Source organism: Capra hircus, chromosome 16 (assembly GCF_001704415.2).
Source record: "Capra hircus breed San Clemente chromosome 16, ASM170441v1, whole genome shotgun sequence".
In the NCBI taxonomy this organism is placed as follows: domain Eukaryota; kingdom Metazoa; phylum Chordata; class Mammalia; order Artiodactyla; family Bovidae; genus Capra; species Capra hircus.
Window position 1 is genome coordinate 28,197,869 of NC_030823.1, and position 20,531 is coordinate 28,218,399.

At 57.9% G+C, this 20,531-nt stretch overlaps 1 protein-coding gene across 3 annotated transcripts in view; it reads right to left on the reverse strand.

The window, feature by feature from the left end:
- The window catches only part of ITPKB (inositol-trisphosphate 3-kinase B), a 103,633-nt gene continuing 83,791 nt past the window's right edge, over positions 690 to 20,531 (reverse strand). For all 3 annotated transcript variants that reach the window (XM_018060231.1, XM_018060232.1, XM_018060233.1), the window contains exons 3-8: positions 14,969 to 15,068; positions 13,543 to 13,756; positions 8,620 to 8,824; positions 6,405 to 6,506; positions 4,752 to 4,823; positions 690 to 3,896 (exon numbers count right to left, since the gene is read on the reverse strand). In XM_018060231.1, coding sequence (XP_017915720.1) covers positions 3,681 to 3,896; positions 4,752 to 4,823; positions 6,405 to 6,506; positions 8,620 to 8,824; positions 13,543 to 13,756; positions 14,969 to 15,068 — 909 coding nt within the window. In that variant the 3' untranslated portion in view covers positions 690 to 3,680. The remainder of the gene's footprint in view (positions 3,897 to 4,751; positions 4,824 to 6,404; positions 6,507 to 8,619; positions 8,825 to 13,542; positions 13,757 to 14,968; positions 15,069 to 20,531) is intronic.

A 20,531-nucleotide genomic window follows, 5' to 3' on the forward strand; every position in this document is an offset into this window, starting at 1 on the left:
GCAATCCAGAGCTGGGAGAGGCCTGAAGGGAAGGGCACGTCGAGTCCTTGAAGTACTGCCAGGGCTCCTGCTCTCCATGGTCTTCCTCGGCCAACCCAGCCCCACGGCCGTGCATTAGCCCACCAGACCCTCGCTGGGGGACTGTTTCATGCCAGGCTTGGTGCTCAGTGCCTGGGATGCGTGGCAAAGACAAGACAAGCTCTCTGCCCTCCAGACATCCTCCCAGGGAGGGAGAAGACAGAATTGGTTTTGAAAACAGGCAAATTCTGGATCTGAATCCCTGCTTCCCACTTATTACCCAGGACAAGGCATTTGTTCTAAGCCTCAGTTTCCCCACTGGTAGACTACACAGCTTTACTCATAGAGCTGATACTGGGATCCAAGGGGACTAGAGACGTGAGCACCCAGAGCCAGGCTGCATAAACAAAGGCTGCTGGCAGCTCTGCCAGCTCCGCCGGGGAGCATACTGTGGCTTCATCCCTGAGCTACTATGTGAAGTTTTCATGGGAACAGTAGAAAAGAGTTTTGAAAAGTGTTTAAAATCCTTTGCTGATTAAAATATTACCCAATCTGACCCCCACACCTGGGAGTTGTCATATCCTCCAATTTACAAAGATACCATTGCCCCCGCCCCCAGACACCCCTCAAGGTCGTGGGGTGGTAAGGACAGCACACAGATGGCGCCCAGCACCATGGTCTCTAGGGCCTTTATTCAGGAAGGTACAGGGCGTGTAAAGTCTGTTTGACAGGCACGCTGCGAGGGTCTGTAACAGCTCAGTTTTCTCCAATGGTGTGGCAAGGAGAGGGGTGCAGAGGAAAGGAGAACACCTAGGGGAGTCTTCCTCTCCAGAAAAAGGCACTGGCAGGGGGTGAGCACCTTGCTTCTTCCTAAGCAAGGGCCTGGGTTATATACACACGGGGGTTGACCAGACGCAGAGAAACTCAAAGCTAAATACAGCTAACGGTGGAGAGTCCGTGGGGAGTAGGGAGGGGAGGGGGACAGTAGCCAAGGCTACATCCGGGCTCTTTCCACTGGGTGGGAAAAGACGTTCAGAAAGAAGGCAGAGCTTTAAAGGAGAAACAACATCCAGCCTCTCAGACTTAGTGTTTTGTGCAATTGAAAAACCCACAAAATAAATATAACTTAAAAACCTCTTACATGATACTGAAAGCACATTTGGGACAAGCAGTTGAGAACCCACCCTCCACTGCTGAGCAGTGCTGAACCCCAGGAGCCCCAGGGCCCCACGGGGCCACCCACTTGTGTGCAGGTGTGCACACCTCGTCCCTCCCTCCTGACACCTGCAGGGCCAGGACCCAGGGGGTCCCCACCTGGACCGGGCTGGCTGGGGGGAGGTTTCCAGACTGCCTGAATCCCATTCCAGGATCCATCCATCCCGCTTGGACAACAGAGGAGTGGGGGACAGCGGGGAGAATGGGGTGCGAGAGAGGAGGTGTGCAGGAGAAATAGCACGGGAAATACAAACCCCTCAAACCCCTAAGTAATAGAATAACCCCACAGAGATACCACTTTCTTCCATTCACATATATACTTGTCACCCAAAGCAAAGAACTGCCAAGAGGAGGCCCTCTGGGGCACCTTTAATGAACAAATTACTTGTATATTAGCACACTGTTTGCAAACAACTGGCGTCTGCTTAAAGTGCTTGGAAAGTTTGTTCTCTTCAATTGGTTAAGCTGGTCCCCTGTAATTTTTGTTCATAGCATTATTTTGCTTAACAAACATTTTTTCATAGATAGAATGAGGGTAACTCGGCCAGCCCCTAGTGGGGGCTTTACATCTGAACTCATGATGTCCCAGACAGTTGCAGCACAGACCCCCGGGGTCCCTTCTGACCCAGCTGACCACAGCTCTCAGACCCCGAGCTGACTTGGGCACTTTTGCCTTCTAGGGTCACGTGGTGTCACGAGCTCTCCAGTGCTCAGCCAGGCGGGGGTGTGACCTTTAGCAAGTCAGCCCACACTGGAGCTCACTGCTGTTTTGAACAAGAGCCAGGAAGTTGAAAAGTGATTTCCTTTTTTAAAATCTGTACTTACACATCCTCGTGTGTCCCACCCTCTGCCCCCACCAACTGTCACTCACCCAGGATGAAAAGGGAAACATAAGTCACGTGGGCAAGTTGACAGTTCCCCCAGAGACCCTGGGTGACAGGGGGCAGCCCAGGAAGCCCCCCACTGTGGACTGGTCCTCCAGGCACACACACCTGGGGACACACCCACTCCACATGTCCCTGGAGCATCTCCCTGCAGAGCAATGGGTCCAGCCTCCTGCAGCACAGGTGAGCAACTGGGCCACAGCACCAACTGGCCACAGAGCTGGAGTTTTGTTCTTTAAAAGTCATGTGAGATTTACATCCTTCTCAATAATACAGACCTACTTGCTTTACAACTAAAATATGGATTACAAGTGGTTCCCTATGAATCTTCAAACAACCTAGTAACCCCAGGAAGAGATGCCTGGCACCTTCCACATATTCTGGAAGCTGCCCACACCACATTTGGGAAATGGGTCTAAGCCCTCCAGGTTGCTATTTCAGGGGGAAAATGATGCCAGTGAGCCAATGTCCTGCTTCCTCCTTGCTCAGTACTGGCCTGAGGCTCTGCCCCCATAACTGCTGGACACTCTGGGTTTCATGAGAGCCCCGGGTGTGCATCAGGGGGACCAGCTGGCACTAGGAAGCGGGGAGGTGAGAGGACAGGAGAGGAGTGTCCTCTGCAGGTTCTGTCTTCCCTTGGGGCTGCCTGGGCCCTGGCCCACTGCCATCCAGCCCTCAGGACCTCTCAAAGTAAGGAGGGGAGTGGGAGGCACAGGTGGGAGGCACATGTGGAAGGCCCTGGGGGTCAGGGGACATCTCTGAAAGCTCAGGTTTGCAGAATGTCCCCCTGAATTCATGCCAAGACCACAGAAGGAAGAACAAAGCTCCGGCCTGTGCCCTCCCGGGAAGCTCAATGTCAAGCGCACAGTCAAGTTGGACCTGGGACTTTTGGATCCCGGGTCTATCCCAGTGCTGGGGTGTTTCAATACCCAATGGGAGGGGTCCCTGCTTTGGCAGACCTACAAAGGCCACCAAGGCATCTCTAGGAGTCCCTCAGCTGATAAGCAGAGAGTCTTTCATTCACGGCCGACATTCTGTTCCCAGTGGTTTTGTGCCCCAAACACCAGAAAGCCTGGCAGCAGGCCACTACATCCAGAGCAACAGTCAGCCCATCCCCAAAGGGTAAGGCCACATCTAACAGTGCCATCATCCGCACCAGCCACCAGGGGGCAGCAGGCCCCCACAGGTAACCTGCCCAGAGGCTGGGGCGCTCTTCTGTTAGGGTCCCCTCTGGAGCCAGGAACTCCATGGCTGCCTGAGCCTCCCTCCAGCTCTAGACCCTACTGGTCACCCAGCAGGTGGCCAAGCCTGGGTTTGTGCATTTCTCTGCCAGTAGGAGATCCTACTGACAAAGAAAGTGGAATCCCCAGCTCCAAGCCCTTCAATTAGGAAGTAACTAGAAAATCTCATCTCTTCTACAAAGTGTCTTGTAGTGCCGATCGATCAGGAGGGTCAGTTCTGGGGCTTGCACCCAGTGGGGGCATGAAGGAAAAATTCAGAAGGAGAAGGAAAGCAAGGGCGAGAAGAGGCCAGGGCGGTGGTGAGGCGGGGTGGAGGGTGGCCTCAGGCGAGCGGGGCACTGGGGCACATTTCCGTCAGGATGTCAATGAGGTTGTTCAGGCCCGAGAGGTAACCGTCCTCCCGGTTCCCCTCCTGCCACGGGACATCGTGCTTCAGGGTCTGGCCCTCGGGCAGGGGCGTGGTTTTCCCAAAGTCGATCATCCACACCTTGGCCTGTTCCTTCTTGTCGTGGATGAAGAGGAGGGAGCTGCCGATGACCTGGAGGGGAGCAAGGAGATGAGGCTGGGAAGGGCCAGGCCCCGCCCTGACCTCACCCTGCTGCAGACCAGGCTCGGGAAAGTCAGAGACCTCAGTGTGAAGCGGGCAGAGCTGCACTCAGGTGAGGCCCAGAGCCCTCAGCTCCATGACCCCATTCTCTCCTGGGCAGCTGAGCCCAGGAGGGAGGCCATGCCAAGGGCAGAGTACATGGGATCCAGAACAAGACCACCCGCAGTGTGAACAGAGCCAGGGAGGAACATCCAGGATGGCAGACCCTGTGTGTGTGTGTGTGGACGCTCACACGTGGGCTTGGGCTCCCCAGCAAGTCAGGGTCTTGTGAACCCCTCCGGGTACTGCTGTCAGTCCCCAAATCCTCTCTCTCTCAGGCTCCCTGGGTGCTGCCCTCTGCCCGCAGAGGGAGGCAGGAGCCCTGCTCCAGAGTGGCACCCCAAGACCTGCCCGCCCTTCCTGAAGATCTCGGGGTGGTGATGGAGGGCTACTTGGCTACTGCAGCAGCTCAGAGATCCTCGGGTGTGGGAGACACAAGTCCTGCCACAGCCACTCAGAACGGAGGAGCCCCCGCGGTCGGGAGGGAGAGGGAGGAGAGGGCGATGGTACCACAGCTCGCAGGCCCTGTGGCCGTCCTAGGGTACCTGGCAGATGGCTGCAGTGTGGTTCCCGCGTGGAGTGAGGGACCTGACCCAGCTGCAGTCAGCCTAAGGACGACCCTCGGGCTTCGGGAGCAGGTCTGCTAGCGTGGGGGGCAGGCCCACCACTCAGGCAGGCGCGCCCCAAGGTCATGGCCCACCACACAGCACAGGTCTCCGCCCCTGAGGACAAACGCCTGACACCTACCTCGTGGCACTTGAAGAAGGGAGAGATTTCCAGGGTGGCCCGGATGTCCTTCAGCCTGTCCCGGTAGGCAATCTGAGAACAGAGAGATGCCCAGATTTTTAAATATATCGGGGGGGGGGGGGTGTATGTGTGTGGTGGGGTTAGGTGTCATTTAGCCTGTTAAGAGTTACTGACGGTCAGCGTGAGAGGGTCCTCACACTCTGATTATTTCAAGCTCCTCATCTAGAAATGAAAAAACTGAGGCCCCATAAAGGCAGGGCAGCTGGGGCCCTGGTCCCACGCTTCCTTTACTCCACACTGCTTCGTGACAGGAGGTGCTGGGGTGGAGGGGAGTCAGTTCCAGGAGCCCCTCGCACAGGGGTTAAGTCTATTCTGGAATGCCAGCAGTGTGGAGGCAGCACCCAGGGAGCCCGGTTGCCATGGTGCGAACTTCCTGACGCAAACTTCAGTGCCCTGAACTTTTGAAAAGAACAGCATGAAAGAGCCAAAGCCACAGATCTCTCTGCCAGTGGCTTCTCCGCAGAGCTGTGCTCGCCCTGGGGTGTCCACCCTCCCGGGGGGCTGCGAGGAGGGAAGCCCGCCGCACACAGGCACATAGGGTCCCCTCGACGCCCATGTGCAGCAGCGCCAGCCTGGGGCTCAGTGCCAGGAATAAACCCCTCTTGTCCAGGCAGGGGCATCGTGCACTCTGAAGCAGCTCTGCTGAGCTGGGGCACCTGTCCCATGACTGAAGCCTCAGCTATTACCACAGGCCAAAGTCTCTCGGCTGGAAAAGGCTGGAGGGAGACTGCCCAGTACCAGCCGGTGCTGAGTCTCCTTAGAGAAGGGCTGTCTGGGTCCAGCCCTCCTGCTCAGCAGTCCTGGCGAGCCCATGCAGGAGAAGGTGCCCCTCAGGAGGGCTCCAGGGCCCACCTCCCTGGTGTAGTGAAGTCCCTGATCATCACAGGGTGCCCTGTCCTTGGGGTGTGGGGGCTCAACACGCCCTACCTCACATGATCCCAGTGCTCAGAGCATCTGTCCAGCCTGCTAACTGCAAATGAAGTCATCTGTCACGAACCTCTGCCACCACCTCCAGGCTCAGAGAGCCCGTGAGTTCCCGCTGGGGAGGGTGATGAGACATCTCACCCCCGTCCCCCGCACACTTCCCTCCCTCAGTCTCAGCCTGGTGGAGCGCTGGCCAGGCCTAGAAGTGCAGGGACCAGCAGGCTGCAGGCCCCCTGGGTGTGAGCCCCAGCTCCCCTGCTTTCCTCGCTGTGTGCCCTTGACCACTCAGTTTCCTCATCTGTAAAATGGGGACAAGGATGCCGAGCCGCGGCAGGCGGCTGCTCTGAGGGTTTGGTGAGCACTTGGTGTAATACTTGGCAGGCAGTGGGCGGGGTGCGGTGGTTGGCGGGTAGCTAGAGGAATACAGCCTTGGAAAGGACTGGTCTGAAGGGGATGGAGGCGTTCTGGGGAGCTGAGTTTCTGGCGAAGGGAAAAAGCAAGCGCATGTTCACTCGCCGATAGGCTGACAACCACACCATCTCCCTCTCCACCTTCCAAGCAGAGGTTTGGGGCCAGGTTTTTCTGCATGGGTACCACAGCTCAGTCTCGGGCTGGGCAAGAACGCCCAGAGAGGGCCCCGCCCCCTTTGTGGGGGGGCACCCGACTCACCAGGATGTTCGGGTTCCCTTTAGTGAATTCTCTGAAGGCCTCAATCACCTGCTCCCTCGTTTTGGTCTTCTTGAAGTCCCGGTTCACAGAGCCGTCTTCTTTCTGAAAAGAATGACACCCACCCGGGAGGCAGTTCAGCAGACAGCCCACAGGTGGGCACTGCACACATTCCCCCAGCCCATGCCTCAGAGCCAGGAGCCCCAAACTGACCCCCAGGCAGTGAGGTGCCCGCGTGCAGCACCAGGAGGCAGGCGCCGGACTGACCACGCACGGGGCGGTTAGTGGGACAGCACAGCAGAGGGGCGCCCGACCTGGGCCCTGGCTGAGGAGAGGGAGCGGCTGGCACCAGTGTCTCAGCCAGAGAAAGAGCATCAGGGAGGCCTGGAGGCCTGAGGGGCGCCTGGGCCAAGATGCGGGAGCAGGGCCGTGAGAGCTGCCCGTCCTGAGGGTCCCGAGTGTGAGCAGCGGGGCTCTGAGGGAGCCGTATGGGCCTCCGCTGCCCCTAGAGGCCCGGAGTGCCAGCACCGTGGAACCTGGGTGCCAGAAGGTCCCTGCTGCCCAGGGACACCCTTGCTCCCCACAGGAGAGAGAAGCCCCTTGTCCCACGTTCAGATTCCCTTTGTAATTATAGGTCTCTGACTTAGGTTCCCTGAAAGCCGAGGTTTAACAGCCCATCCAGCTCCCAGCCCCGCCCAGCACACAAAATGGGTCCATCTCCTGAGCCGGGTGCTATGTCTGTTCCAGGCAGACCAGGCAACACGTGAGGGTTAATTAGCACCTCTGTGAGGAAATCTGTTCTTTAAGATCAAAGAGTGAGAAAGGATGTCTCTCCTAGGAGCGCCCAGACATGGGTCTGTGCACCCCAGGAGCTGAGCTTAAGGCACTGTGGCTGCCTCTGCAAGAATGGGCAGGACCCTGGGCAGAGGGAAAGAGCGGTGGGCTGGGCCTTCCCCACCCCATAGAGGGTCTCTGTAGGGGGGACTAATGGAGGGGAGAGGCTGATGGAGAGCTGGTAAAGGCAGCTGGCTTCTCTCAGAGCCCGAGAAGACGGGCTGTGGGCTGCTCCCACACAGCTGGACATCAGACAGACCAGAAGATCCAGCTTGAGATGGAGAGAGAGGTAAGGGGGAAAGCAGACTGCTTCAGACAGATCCAGAAAGGAAAAGGAGTGCTGAGAGGAAGACAATGTGCATATAACAACACTGGACACAAAAAACAGCAAAAGCTGACTTCAGAAGACAGGGGAGGGGCAAGCGGCTTTCTCAGCTCATAAAGCAGCCGTCCCAGGGGCCACTGCCCAGCAGAAACTTCCACCCAATGCCATCTGCAGGGAGGCCGCCCCGGCTTCACTCGCTCGGGAGTCATGCCCTACTCTGGGCAAGGGCCAGCCAACACGAGCCAAGAATGGACAGAGAAGAGAAATCCAAGAACGTTCAGGGACTGTCCTCCTCTGCTAACTGCAAATGAAGTCATCTGCAGCACCCATCTCAGGCAGGGATGGCTGCCTGAGACCGGGGGGCCAGCACCTCACACCATGCTGCTTGGGGCGAAACAGACGTCTGAGCAGACGCCCAGATCCAACAGCAAGGGCAGTGTCTGGGAGCCTGGCTCTGGGGAGAGCATTCTCAGGCCCTACTCAAATGAGTGAAGGGGAAAGAAAGGAGAATGAGGTGACTCGGAAGTTGGGGGAAGGCCTCGGAGCAGGCTCCCCAGAGGTGTTTGGTGACCTGGACGGAGCAGTGCCTAGTCCTGCCCGCCTGGGCAGACTCGGATGTCAAAGGAGCTAGCAGGCTCCCTCCCTTGCCTGCATCTCACTGAAAGTCCTCATTTTGGGACCCTGGGCAGAATGAGCCAACTCCCAGCCCTGGCATCCAGGCAGGGCCCTGCTGGGTGGGTACTCAATGCCGGGCATGGTCTGGACTGAAGGCAGGGTCATTGGCAGAGCGCTTACTGCTGGGCAGGGCTAGAAGGCACCCCTGCTCCAAGGCTCCAGCCCCCTCCATGGCCATCCCACCTCAGACCAAAGAGAAGGCCAATTTCCCCAAACGTCTGTCCCTGGGGCTGGCTGCCCATGCCCTGGCTCTGTACTGGGAGGAATCTTACAGCCTCTGAAGGACCCCTGGGGCGAATGTTGGTGGAATCCAAGGACCCAGTCCTTTCCCATCCAGGAGCTGGGCGGCTCGGGCAGCTTCAGGCCCCCCCTGGCCATCCTCACCTTGATGCCCTCGATCCTGAACCCGAGGGTGGCCGTGGAACTGATGGTTTCCCTCCACTGCATGTACCGCGGCTTGGTCACGGCCCGCTGGGCTTTCTCCTCCTCGGTTGGGGCCTCTGGGTCCACCTCAATCATCTTCTGGTACATGTCCTTCCGGAGGCTGGGCTTCTTCCGGGCCTTTGTGAGCTCCTCTTCCAGGTAGGTCCTGCGAGGGAAAGGAGGCCACATGAGGGCTGCTGGCTGGACCGAGGCCCACTGGCGCTTTGCCCAAGGGCTGCAGTCAGCTTGGCCAAGCCAGGCTTACGCAGGGCGAGCACACGTTGGGTTGGGCTGGGCCTGGCTCTTGACAGAGACCGGGGCAGCCTTGCCTAACAGGGGCAACTTCATTCCGGGACCACTGGGAAGGCCTGACAAAGCCCAAGGAGCTCTTCCTTCTCGGGGAAGCTCACAGGACCAGCAGGGGAGGAGGAGGCAGGGCAGCTTAGGAGCTTGTCCAGCTGGGGTGAGGATGGGGAGGGGGCTGAAGGCAGGTCCATTCAGGGCCCAGCTTCCCTGCCCTCAGCGTCTGCCTGGGACCCTCCCAAGAAGTGAGGGCTTCGGAAGCTAGCACCTGTGTGGGTCTGGGAGCATGTTCTGTGCCCCTACCCCGCCCATCTCCCTGGTGCTCCTGAGGGCACTCTCTGAAGAGGGAACACCTTCTTGAGTGAAAAGGCCAGGCCAGAAGGCAGTCTCCGAAGGAGCCACAGTGCTGCAGGGAGAAGCAGACGGCGGGGAGAGGGAAGCCTCGGGGCTCCCTCTGCTACAGAAGAGACGTGCTGGGCTCTTTCTGCCTCTCGGACACCAGGTCTTGAGAAGACACAGTTAAGCAAACTGCTTCACCACCGCGTCCTCTGCACAGGTGTCGGGGGCGGGGCGGGGGGGAAGCCTGCAGGCCCAACTGGCAGGGGTCCCCTAGAAACCAGCGGACATAACAGAAGTGGGGACGGTACAGACTCTGGGCAGCCTGGCACTGAATTCCTGGCCCCAGGCCGCCTCCCTGACCCCCAAGGCCAATGGAGTGAGTTAACTCCCCTGCTGCACACCCCAGGGCCAACGGGGTGAGTCACCCCCCTGCTGCACATCAGCCGACCACCTTCCTCCCTGCTCCTATTTCAAACTCCCCATCACCCCCACAACGAGCTCAGCTGCTGTCTGTGACCCTTCCTGAGACAGAAATCTGCAGTGTCAGTTGAGTAGAGGGAAGTTTTCTCCCCGGGCCAGTGTGGGTAGACACTGCCCACGTGGTGGCCTGTGACAACCAGCCTGGCCTCCGCTCACCATCTGTCCCGGGGGGGCTTTGCTCCATGGCCACCCACCTCTAACCTGCCAGTGTGGGACCCAGAACACACTAGTCAAATCTAAATCTATTAAAAAGTTTCCAGAACCACTGGACCAACTCTTAACAAGAAAGAAGCAAATCTTTGGGTGTGAACTTGGGCCTGGTCATTTAGGGCCTTCCAGAGAGTGATGAGGGCTTCCTGGGTAGCTCAGCTGGTAAAGAATCTGCCTGCAATGCAGGAGAGCCTGGTTTGGTTCTTGGGTCAGGAAGTCCCTCTGGAGAAGAGATAGGCTGCCCACTCTAGTATTCTTGGGCTTCCCTGGTGGCTCAGATGGTAAAGAACCTGCCTGCAATGCGGGAAACCTGGGTTTGATCCCTGGGTTGGGAAGATCCCCTGGAGGAGGGCATGGCAACCCACTCCAGAATTCTTGCCTGGAGAATCCCATGGACAGAGGAGCCTGGCGGGCTACAGTCCATGGGGTTGCAAAGGGTGGGGCATGACTGAGCGACTAAGCACAGCACAGCACAGGGAATGATGAAGACCAAAAGGAGGTGGTCTGCCTTGGTTGTGCCTTCTACACACACACATGCATACACACACCACTATATGTACGCCCATGCACACAAACACTACTGTGTACAAAGCCAGGGCAGTGATGATGAGAGCTCCAGGGCAGAGGCTGTGGGCAGCAGGCCTCTGTGTGGACTTGTGTCGTGCTGGCCTGTGTGTGTATTTGTGTGTGCGGTGTGGAAGGGGCTGCCATCCCAATGCTCCCGAGTGCACTCCAGGGGCCTGCAGGGCGGGTGGGTGGGTGCACTTCTGCAAAGATTTCTCAGCAGCTCCTTAAACAGGAAGCAAGCCTCAATGTCAAATCCCTTTCCACACAGGGCTTTCTTCAAAAAGGGACCCGCGCAGCTCAATCTGGGCAGAGTTGCTCACCTTCCAGGGAGGAAAGGAGCTGGGCAAATGCCCACAAGGGTCATGAGCCGGGTGGTGGGGTCAGGGGTCCACTGAGGGTGTCCTGACAATGGCCCAGCCCACCTCGCCCCCCCCCCACCCCCCGCGGGAAGGTCACGCCTCCATGTCACGTGGAGGAGCAGAGGCCGAGGGGAGAAGCCACAAGATGAAGCAGAGGGAGGGCTCATCTCAGGAAGGCAGCCGGCCCATGGGGAGCCAACAGGTGACACACCAAAGCCACCCATTCCCACCACCCTCTCCAACCTGCTTCCACAAGGGCAGAGATGCTACAGGCAGCCCGGTCTCTGCCTGCCAGTCCCCGGCCCGAACATCAGGAATACACTCCTGATTCTCCAGACACAGAGTTATAGGTTAAATCGAAGAAAACTCCCTAGAGCAAAGCAGGCTGATGTCCTTGTGGAACCGGGGTCCCAAGAACGCCCCTCGTTAGGACACCACAGTTGCCTCCATCACCCTTTCCTCAGGCTCCACCACAGCTGAGGCTCAGACTGCTGATCGGTCCTTCCACCACGTGACAAGTCTGTGATGAGTCTGAGCCCCTCCTGCTGGGGATGCAGGGTCTGTGGTGGCCCTGGCTCCAGCCTCCTCCCTCTGACAACCACAGAGCCCCTGGGCAGGGCCAAGCTGCAGCCCAGGCTAGACTGGCAGTCAGAGGCCTGCTGCAGAGGTGGGCGGTGTGTCTATCTGGCTGCATGGCCCTGACGAGTCCCTTAGCCTCTCGTGACAAAAGCCTCCTGCCCCAGACTGACCTGAGGCCCATCTGCCAGGATGGCTGTACGAGGTCTTCAACACTCGGAGCACAGAAGGGCCCTCCACACTCAGGACCCAGGAGACAGGGAAGGTGGGGCTGGAGGGGGACTGGTTTGGGGGAGGCCTTTCCCTTTCCCTCCACTCGGGCCCTCACTTGCCCACACTCTCAGTCTCCAAGCTCTGCCCAGGACTGAGCTAACTGAGTCCCAGCCCTGCTGGTGGCTCCCGAGAGCCCTGGGTGCAACGGGACAGGTGGCAGAGACAGTGGGCAGCCCTGGAGAGAGGGCGTGGCTCCTGTCCCCCACAGCCTGCCAGGGGACAGACAGACACACCAGCAGCCTTTCGGGACTGACTGGCCGCACGTCCTTCCCACGGGGTGTACTTTTTTTGGCCATGGCCTGGCTGTACAGCCATCAGAATTTTTATGTGTCTCCCCTTGAGAGGGTGGTTCCTAGTGCATCGCACGAGTGCCTTCCAGGCACAGAAATTAAGACTCTGCAGAAGAGCAGTGGCCAAGAAGTAGCTGGAGGGATGTTCTCCCCGGTGGGCTGGAGATGGTGAGACCCCTGGATGGAGGGAGAAGAAGGCTGGGAGGCTGGGGACAGTGCCAGAGCAAAGACTGGGACCTATACTTACCCACCCCTTCGTCCCCACCCTCGGGGCACCAAGGGGACATGGCGGGCCAGCCTGCAGGGTCTGATTTTATGACACAACTCCCAGGAGGAATGAAGAGGGAAAGAACACTGACCGGCTTGCCTGCTTCTCTCCTGCACGCACGCACGCACGCACGCACACACACTCTCACACACACTCCTCTTTCTCAATCTCCTCTTTTAAGAAGTAAAACTGCTAAACCATCCAAAGCAAACACAGGCTCCAGCTGTGAGCTCTGCGGCTGGGAACCTGGTCTCCCCAGCGAGCAGCGGGTGGGATGGAGGAGCCGGCGTCTGGCCGCCTCCTCTCGGCACCTGCAGCTGGGCGGCTCTCTGAGGCCTGCAGGGACTTCCCCACCCGCTGCCCTGCTGGGGAGAAGGAGCTACTCTGTGACTCCTAAGTTGAGATGGTCAGAGTCTGAGAGATGAGGAAACCCGACCAGCAAAGAACGGCTGGTGGCCAGGTCTCAGGGCCACCCTGTCTCCTCCAGCCCACTCCTCCTGTCTCCTTCCCTCCTGGGTCCTGTCTGGGCAGGGTCTGGGGTGGGGTGGGGGGACCCAATTCCACATACAGGCCGCCCATGTACCCATCTGGCCATGTGTCCTGCCCCTGACCCGGGAACACGCAGCTGCCAGGCTGAGGCCACCACCAGCCCCAGTCCAGGAGGCAGCAAGCTGGTGCCTGTTGTCAGGGCCTCCTGTGCCCCTGGACTTCCTTCTCCATTGCTCCGTTATGGCAAGCTCGAGTCTTTTGGCAAATCAACACAATCTGCTGACCAGTTCCTTCTTCCCACTCACTGGCATGGGGACAGGAGTAGGAGAATGGGATAAGAAGAGCCTCTCCTCCAGTTGCCCCCCTGGTGACCCATGTAACAGGAAGCCGCCCCCGCTGCTCGCCCCAGCAATCCCGCCTGACCAAATGGGCAGCCCTCTCCGTGGGGAGGCTCCGCACTCCTCCAGGTCCCCTGGGTCCCTGGCTCACTGAAGAAGGAAAGGGGTCATCCTGGGCAGAGCCAGTCTCCCGGTCCCCTCTGCACATATGCGAGATGACCAGGGTGGGGTCCACCCAGACCCCTGGTCCATCCTCGCACACATGAGGCCTCAGAGACAGCCCAGAAAGCCTCCGCCTCCTGGGATCCCTGAGCGCCGCCCTGCCCAGTATCTGCTGCCTGGCCAGCTGGGTGCCGAGGAGTGGGCGGCCCCGCCCCAGAAGCCTGGCTCACCTGACGCCCATCTTGCAGTCCATCACGCACGGCGAGTCGAAGTCAGCCAGCAGGTCGTCCATCTGGTTGTAGCGCTCCCCGTCCTTGACCACGTCCCCATGGTAGGCAGGCACGAAGGGCTTCAGCACATCGGCCATCAGCCTGTCCAGGCAGCGCTGCTCCGACTCACAGTGCTTCTTCAGGATCCTGCCGTTGGCAGCCGCCTTGAAGCTCCCTGCGGAGCAAGGTGGGAGGAGACCCTGGGTCTCTGGCCCGGGCCGTCCCTGCCCTGACCTCTGACCCTGCACACATGCCCTCCATCACGGGATGCTGCGGGGTTGGCTAAGCACAGGGCTCAGGGCGTGCCCAGGTCCCCGCTGGTGGAACGAGCCCTTTAGGGGGAGTGGGGGCAAGTCCCAGTCTCCCCCACACCCAGACGGCAACTCTGGGCTGGTTCCCTGACTTCCCAGACCCTAGGCTCCTCCTCTGAAGTTGGAAGCAGAGCAATGCTCACAGCTGGAGGGTAAGCAAGGCTAGTAGAGGTCTGGGCAGGACCTACGTACCCCCTCTATGTGATTTCTACCGCTCACCCCACCATTGACCCTTCCCAGCCATGAAGGTGTCTCCTTCTCAGTGGAGAAGCCCTGAAAGGATGGAACTTAGTGCCAGGACAGGGAGACTGGCAGAGAAGTGGGGACCCCACACTTCTGAGCCACACCCTCAGCCAAGTATTGAGGAAGGGTGTCCATCGGCCTACCTTGAGCTAAGCCAACGTGGTTGAGGATATAAAAAAATGTCAGACCTTGTGCTGCCCTGAAGTCCACAGGCAGCCGCTGAAAACCCCCTGGTGATGGATGGATCATCACAAAAGATGATGTGTGACAAAGGGCCACGGCTAGTGGGCTAGACAGCTCTAGACGTCCTCTCCTGTCACTGAGGGCCACCTGGAGACCTCATGGCTAGCCCAGGGCCTGGCCACTGCAGCCAGCACTCCACACCGTCTAACACTCATGGAGCGGCCTGCCCGTCTCTCCCACCAGCTACAAGTCTCCTCTGGGGCAGACACTGTATCTGCATTCGTGCAGCTACCCAAGGAGTACAGTGAGGTGAGCATACAACAGGCACTTGGGGAAGCAGTTAGCTTTGTCTCTTTGTCCAGGGTGACAAATGGCAGGCGAGCTAAGAAGATGGATGATTTTGTTTTATTGAGTTAAAAGGAAAGATTGAAAGAGACAGCGACTGAAGGGGGAGGTGTGTGATCTGTGAAGGGGTGACGCAGACTATGGACAGGGCGACAGGCACGTGCATTTTCAAGGCAGTGTTAGCGCCCTTCTCTTGGAGAGCATCTCTGTTCGGAACCTTGAACTCCCGGAATATCCAGGGCCGCCCCCGACACGTGCTGGTCGCCTCCCCAGAGAGCCAGGTGTCCCGGGAGAGCTGCAGCTACCTGCGTGTCCTGCCAGCTGGATCCAGGGGTACTTCTTCTTGAAGGACATGACAAACGGAGACCAGTGCACCATGTTTTTTATTTTCCTCCATGATTTGCTCTAGAAACAAGCAAACAAAAAACTCAACGTTAGAAGCAGAACTACTACTTTCTGGTTAGGATGAATTCAAAGCCAGGTAAGCTCCGGCCACAGGACGAGAGGTGAGTGCCACGCCCACAAAGCAGGCGGCTCCGAGGACCTCGAATCCAACGTGTGTGTGTGTGTGTGTGTGTGTGTGTCTCAGACAGTAAACCCCCAAGACTCTTTGCTGGGAAGGAGAAGCTGGGAATTCTGCAGAAGAGGGGGTCATGCTTGGACAGGGCACCCTGGAGAGGCAGCTCTTCCTTTCCTGTCCTGAACCATCTGCCAGCAGCCACCCAGAGGATGCTGAATGGACTCCCCAAGGGTAAATCAAGGTTAAATTGGTCTCCTTTGTTTTTTTCTCCATGGTGAGACTCAGCTACTTCTGTCATCAAGTTTTCAAGTTAAAATCTGTTTAAGGAGAAAAATTCTTCCCTACGTGAACCTGCCAATGTTTGCCCCATCCCAGAAACCCTCGCTCTACCATTAAGACCTATTCTATCCTTAAGTGAGGGCAGCGCTGTCTGGCCACAGGACAAAGGGCTGGCCTCATTGACAAGGGTGTTTTTCCTAGGTCCTTCTGATGGAGATCACCAAAGAAGGCTAAGGAAAGCCAGTGTTTCTTATCTAAGCACCCAGAAGGCTGCATAAATATTCAGGGCAGACAATGTATGAGGGCAGCAATGGGAAAATCTAGTTACAGGAGACAACGAATCAAGTGATGGTCTATTCGACACAGGGGGAAGACGTTTAGGTGGGTCCAAAAGAAAAGTGCATAGTGGTCACCACCTTCTGATCATACTCCTGCAACAGAACTCAGAGGGGCCGAGGGGCCGACAGGTTCAGAGCCAGGTCGGAGGTGGGGGAAGGTACAGTGTTCTCCAACCAGAGCTAAGCTGACCCCATCCTATACCACTCCCCCATAAGAGGTCAACTAAACCCACACTGACCTTTTTTTTTTTTTGGCCTTGCAGGCTTAGCTGCTCCATGGTATGTGGGATCTTAGTTCCCTGACCAGGAATCGAACCTGCATCTCTCATACTGAAAGTTGGGTTCTTAACCACTGGGCCACCAGGGATGTCCCCCCACATTGCCCTTTTTCACAAACCCTCTTGGGGCCTCAGTTTTCTTATCTGTCTAGGGAGAGATGGACAACTGGTCCCCCATGCTCTTTGGTCCTGTGGACACTCTGCTGCTGCTGCTGCCGCTAAGTCGCTTCAGTTGTGTCTGACTCTGTGCGACCCCATAGATGGCAGCCCACCAGGCTTCCCCGTCCCTGGGATTCTCCAGGCAAGAACACTAGAGTGGGCTGCCATTTCCTTCTCCAATGCATGAAAGTGAAAAGTGAAAGTGAAGTTGCTCAGTCATGTCTGACTCTTCACGACCCCATGGACTGCAGCCTACCAGGCTCCTCCGTCCATGGGATTTTCCAGGCAAGAGTACTGGAGTGGGGTGCCATCGCCTTCTCCATGTGGACACTCTAGAACTCTGAAAAACGACCCTTCTCACATCCCAAGATGAAGGGCCCCTCAGAGAAAGACGAGAGACCCTGATCTGCAGATGTAGTAACAGCAGAGAACCCAGGGAGGAGTGTCAGCTGCTGGGATGGGGCTGGGGGTGGGCTGATGCAAAGACTAAGGCCTGCTGGGAAGGAAGGCTGACCCCCAGAAGCGGTCTAAGGGCAGACTTGAGGGGGCAGAAGACTCCTGAAGGGAGCGGGGCCTGTGAGAACAGGGGCCCAGGACCGGGGTTTAGAGGAACTGGGCCATGTGTGCTGGGAACGTGAGCTGGAAGCAGTGGTTGATAAGGGCGAGTAGGCAAGACCGGCTCTGGATGCCGGGCTGAGATGGTTGGACTCAGGGGACTGTGGTGTGGGGGAGACCTGGCTCCATCCACTCCTCACCGACCTGGGACATGTTCTGGACCCTTCCTGAGGCCCTATTATCTTACCTGTAAAATGGGAATAACACATAGCTTCCTTTGGTCCCAGGAGGTAAAGCCATTAGGAGCTCACAGGCACAGAGGTGTTTGTGGAAGAGTCTTAGTGGTCTGAGTTCAAGGAAGAGTGTCCTTGAAGCCACCCCAGGAATAGTCAGTCTGGAGATAAGTTTACTAAAGAATAAAGGCCATGGAGCTGGGGCTGGGCCAGACCCACCCAGTTGGGATGCAGCTCTTTGGGGACCCACCGGGACCCACTGGGCAATGGGCCTGGGACGCAAGAGGCAGGAAGAAACCGATGCTGGCTGAGAAAAGCCAGGCTCCGGCCCAGCAGGGGCATCTGAGCTATGAAACCTTTAGGTCCAGGGGTCTAAAAAGGAGAAGGGTGCTCCAGGGCAGGGGTCCTCTGATGGATTATGGGACCCAAGAGCCTCCCAGCATGGCCGAGCTCTAAGTAAACGGGACCTTTTTCTGGGTAGCTTCCCTTTTCCCACACCTCCTCCACAAGGAAGCAATTCTTCAACGTGAAAATGGGCCCCACGTGGCCAAGGCCAGAGAGCCCGCCCCTTCCAAGGTGGAATATTCCACTGGGCCGGGTGTGCACACCAGGGGATTTCTCAACTGCGCTGGCAGCAGCACGCAGGGGATTTTCCTGTGGTTTTAAATAGCAGCACCCAGGCCGTGCCTAAGGTCGCTGCCAAACATTAAACAGAAAAGCAGATCCCGGTCCAGGCCCAGGAAAGGAGGCTGCAGGGTGATCATAGTCCCCCCACCCCCAGCCCATAGGAGCGGAGAGAAACAGAAAGGTGGGAGGTCGCAGAGAATCAGTTCCCCTACGATGATGCCGGAGACTCCAGCGCCCATCCAGGGACCACCTGCTCCAGGGAGAAGCCATGTCCCAGGCAGCCGGTTCCAGAAGGCAGGCGGGGGCTAGCAGTCTCCCTCCGAGCCCCTCGCTGGAGGAAGCCACAGTTCTCAGAAGTGGAGGCCAGGCCTCTCCCCCCACCCAAGACAAGAGGCCAGCAAGACAGGAGAACAGCCCGACAATCTGGAAGAATTCCATCTCAAGGAATTGATCATCTTTTCCCTCCGGGGAGAGCCCCAAGAGCGTCAGTCACTGGAATCAGACCACAGCCCCAGGTCTTGAGTTTCTTGAGCCTAGCTATGTCAGACACACAGGCAGCCCTCACAGGCCTTGAAAGTGGTGTGGCCGAGGGTGCCTGGCCCTTCCTCCAGGGCAGCGCTGGCTGCCTGCTAATCTCGCTGGCTCCGGTCCTCCATCACCTCCCAGTCACCAGGGCTCTCTGGACACCCTCCGCTGACCCTCCCTGGAATGCCCCCGAAGCTCCACCTGCCTGACACGCCCCCTGACCTCTCTGGGCGGCAGAGTCCTTACATGTCAATCTGAGAAGCCAGCTAGCTGAGTCAGGCAAGCTCAGCTCTGATGCACTCCTTACTCACACCAGATCTGGAAGCGGCTTAACTAAATGGATAAGCTGGGGTGTTCCCCTCCAGTCTGCTGAGCATGACAGAGCAAAGGGGACGGCTCTCAGAAAGTGCCTGCAAGCTGGCATCGTCTGTCGTCTCACCAGGAGGGCTCATTTCCCTAGACGTGCAACAGGATGGGCGCCAGCCTACCCCAGCACTGACTCATCGCTTATAGGCTCTCACTATGTGACAGGAGCTGGGCCGGGCCTCATTTCTCATCTTCAAACAGCCCCATGGTGGACTGGAGTCCACCTCTGGAAGATGAAGAATCTTACTAGTTGAATTGTTTCCCACTCATTCCACTCTCCTCCCAGCCCCAGGTGCCAGTTCATCCTGGGAACCCCACACCAAGCTACCAACAGCAGTGTCTATCCACAAGCAGGGCCCCTCCCAGCCCAGAGCATGCTGGACGAGGTGACGGGGACAGAAAATCGGGCGGGAAGGACGAGATTTCTTCACGGCGGTTCTCCTGGGCAGCCAGGGCACAATGCTGCTCAGGGGGAGGGGATGTTCAGGCTGCTTCTTCAGCAGAGGGGCCCAGAGTTTTTGGGAGACGCTCCACGACTGACCACTAAAATCCCAGACAGGTCTCACTCTGGAGCTGGGCAGGGACCACTTCCAGCTTAGCCACCAGGTGACACTGGGCTCGCCCATGAGTCAGATCAGACCAGACAATCGTTCCTAGACTGTGGCTGGGATCCTGCACTTGGGATGTTCTTGGGCGGCATTCCAAGGGGAAAGCGAGCCCCACAAAGCTGATGGCCTGTCAAGCAAGACGGCAGGGGGGCGGGGGGCGGAGGCGCCCATCTCTCACTTTGATTCTGTGCTGGATGTAAGTCAACTGCAGACTGGAAGTAAGGTTCCTCGTGGGCTTGGACGACCTGGCTCCACAAATCCCTAGATGACTGCCTGCACGCCTGGGCTAAATAAGCACTGGTCTGGATTCTGCTCTGTTTTCTTACCTGCATGCAGGGCTGGAGGGCCTTCTGCTGACGTTTGCTACAGCCCTGACCTTGCTCTGTGAGAGGCAGGGTCTTGCTCTCTACTCTGGCTGCACAGGAAAAGGCGCAGAACCCTAATGGACCCAGAGAAGTTCAGGAGGATCAGAAAACAGCGAGCCCCAGCGGGCAGAAGCTGGTCCTTTAAGACTCAAGAGATGAGTGGTGCTCTGACACTGCTCTGGCCGGTTCCCTCCCTTCATACCTGACTTGACGGGAGCTCAAATATTCAGAGAATGCGGAGAGGGATTTGCAGTGGGAGAAAAAAAAACCAACAACAACAAAACCCCAACCCTCTTCAAGCTTGAGGTGACAGCAGTCACCTGGAAAGGGAGTTTCAGAACCTGGCAAACATGCGCCGAGCCCTCTCCAGCCTCTAGGTGCCTTTGGAAGGCTTGGGGCCTAACACATCCTGTCTCACTTTTCCCTCCACATCTTTACCCGAAGATTCCAGGCCTCAGGGCAGATGTGAGTTTACTCCCTATAGGCGACCCCTCCACCCAGCAAATGAGCCTCAGAATGCCCGGGGCAGCCCTGGCCAGGAAAGCTGCTCCTCACCCCCACTCTGGCCTAGATTCCAATCACCCGGAGCCCTTGAGAGCCCAACGCGGAAACGATCCACTGGCCGGTGGGGCTGCCGGGGCCCCAGGGAGGAAGCCTGGGCAGCGTCTCTGATTCTGTGTTTATCTTAACCAGACTCCAAGCTTCCCAATGATGCTAATGGCTCCTGGGCAAACGCCGCCTTCCGGATGGTTCCCTCAGCCAGTTATCTGCCTTGTGCTGCATGGAACATTGCCTTAAAACAAAGGGCTAAATAGGATGACCTCAAAGCCGGGCCATCAAACAGGCAAGAAGGACTCGTGGAGATGAAGAAGAGAAAGATGAAGGCGGGAAAGCAGGGACCCAGAGCCAAGGCTAGGGGATGAGGGGGCCTCCGGCCACCCTACCCACAGGATGCTTCAGCTGCCGTCAGGATCGGCTGCATGATACACAGGGCCCAGTGCAAAGCAAAATTCAG